At 63.4% G+C, this 2,323-nt stretch overlaps 1 protein-coding gene across 1 annotated transcript in view; it reads left to right on the top strand.

Moving 5' to 3' along the window:
* WNT1 (wingless-type MMTV integration site family, member 1) overlaps positions 1-1,790 on the top strand; it is a 6,244-nt gene extending 4,454 nt beyond the window's left edge. Inside the window, exons 2-5 of the mRNA XM_009883190.1 lie at positions 3-85; positions 334-587; positions 802-1,067; positions 1,302-1,790. Of these exons, the coding sequence (XP_009881492.1) occupies positions 3-85; positions 334-587; positions 802-1,067; positions 1,302-1,790 (1,092 nt within the window). The remainder of the gene's footprint in view (positions 1-2; positions 86-333; positions 588-801; positions 1,068-1,301) is intronic.
* The last annotated feature ends 533 nt before the right edge of the window (positions 1,791-2,323 follow it).

The raw sequence follows: 2,323 nt of genomic DNA, 5'->3' as shown, positions 1-2,323 counted from the left end.
TGGGGCTGGCGCGCCGGGCGCTCTGGGCTCTGGCCCTCTCCTCCCTCTCCAACACGCTGGCGGTGAACAACAGCGGGCGGTGGTGGTGAGTCCATCGACACCGGCACTGGCACTGGGGTGGAGGGGGTGAGCGGGGCTGGCACTGGGGATGGGGTGTGCAGGTGTGACCAGGGGGACGCACATGGGGCTGAGACCCCCACGTGGGAGCTGGCTGCGGGGGATGCCCAGGGAGGAGGATGCTCCAGTAGCGGAGAGAAGCCAGGTCCGGGCTCCCCCAGGGGGCATTGAGGTGGGGAGCAGAATGCCAGGGACCCCTCCTTGGTCCCTCTGCAGGGGCATCATCAACGTGGCCTCGTCCACCAACCTGCTGACGGACTCCAAGAACGTGCAGCTGGTGTTGGACCCCAGCCTGCAGCTGCTGAGCCGCAAGCAGCGCAAGCTGATCCGCCAGAACCCAGGCATCCTGCACAGTGTCAGCTCCGGCCTCCAGACTGCCATCAAGGAGTGCAAGTGGCAGTCCCGCACCCGCCGCTGGAACTGTCCCACCTCACAGGGCCCCAACATCTTCGGCAAAATCGTCAACCGGGGTGAGGCCACAGGGTGGCAGGAAGCAGTGTGGGGCTTCCTAGACCCCTCTGTAGCAACCCCAAACTGGGATGCTTGGCAAAGCACCCCTGGTTCCCTGCGGGGCTTCACCAGCCCACAGCCCAACACCAGCCCATCGTGGCTGTTGGTTGGGGGTGCCTGTGGGTGCCCCCTCCCCACCCTGGCAGCACCCTGAGGTCCCACTCCCCTCCACAGGCTGCCGGGAGACAGCATTCATCTTCGCCATCACCAGCGCTGGCGTGACGCACTCGGTCGCCCGGTCCTGCTCAGAGGGCTCCATCGAGTCCTGCACCTGTGACTACCGGCGCCGTGGCCCCGGGGGGCCCGATTGGCACTGGGGGGGCTGCAGCGACAACATCGACTTTGGGCGCCTCTTCGGGAGGGAGTTCGTGGACTCCAGCGAGAAGGGCCGTGACCTGCGCTTCCTCATGAACCTGCACAACAACGAGGCTGGGCGCATGGTGAGGGCACGGGGGGCTGCAGGCAGCCCTGGGGGGTGGGGTGGGGATGGGCATGGCTGCAGAGCCCCTCAGCCTGTCCCTATGCATGGATTGGGAATGATGAGAGACGTGTTTCACGCCCGGCTTTGGGTGGGCTGAGCACGATGTGATGCCATGGGAAAGCGGGGTGTGGGAGCATGGTGGTCCCCAGGGGAGTCCCAGGCTGCTCAGCCTTCCCCCCCCCGCCCCTTGCAGACGGTCTTCTCAGAGATGCGTCAGGAATGCAAGTGCCATGGCATGTCAGGCTCCTGTACTGTCCGCACGTGCTGGATGCGGCTGCCCACCTTCCGTGCTGTGGGTGACGTCTTGAAGGACCGCTTTGATGGTGCCTCCCGTGTCATCTACGGCAACAAGGGCAGCAACCGGGCGTCACGGGTGGAGCTGCATCACCTGGAGCCTGAGAACCCAGCCCACAAACCCCCCTCACCCCACGACCTTGTCTACTTCGAGAAATCGCCCAATTTCTGCACCTACAGTGGGAAGACAGGGACGGCGGGCACAGCCGGGCGCTTCTGCAACAGCTCCTCACCGGGGCTGGATGGGTGTGAGCTGCTGTGCTGCGGGCGCGGGTACCGCACACGCACCCAGCGCGTCACTGAGCGCTGCAACTGCACCTTCCACTGGTGCTGCCACGTCAGCTGCCTGAACTGCACCAACATGCAGGTGCTGCATGAGTGCCTGTGACCCCCTGGGGACCACACTGCCCAGCCCCGGAGGGGGTCTGCACCACCCCCCATGATGGATGCCTGGCTGGATTGAAGGTGCCCATGGGTGGGCGTGTGGCTGCGCCCCGTCCCATCCCGGGCAGAGTGGCCACCCCAGAGCTAGCAGCTGTCTTGGGTGTATCACACACCTTCCTGGCCACTTGTTGGCTACTCCGGCTCCACGGGGTTCCCTTCTCACTGTAAATGAAATATTTATTGTGGACGGTTTGATGCCGCCCTGCACCCCCACCCCCACCCCCCACCCCATGCTTCGCTGGACCCAGGCCCTGTTTTTTATAATTATTAATAATAATAATTAATAATAATGCTTTGTTACAGGTTTAACTGATAGCTTTTAGAGAGGAATAAAGGATATATTTTTATCAGTCCTGCCCTGATTCATTTCTGGGGGGCTGGGGGAGGGAGGAGAGGAGCTGTGGGGGTGGAAGCAATGTCCCCCAAGTGGGGGACTGGGCAGCCAGCCCCTGCTGCCCTCATCCATCCCCTCTGTCT

Source organism: Charadrius vociferus, unplaced genomic scaffold, assembly GCF_000708025.1.
Source record: "Charadrius vociferus isolate BGI_N301 unplaced genomic scaffold, ASM70802v2 scaffold564, whole genome shotgun sequence".
NCBI classification, from domain to species: domain Eukaryota; kingdom Metazoa; phylum Chordata; class Aves; order Charadriiformes; family Charadriidae; genus Charadrius; species Charadrius vociferus.
The sequence above is the reverse complement of the archived record's forward strand: the minus strand, read 5'-3'. Positions and strand labels throughout refer to the sequence as shown.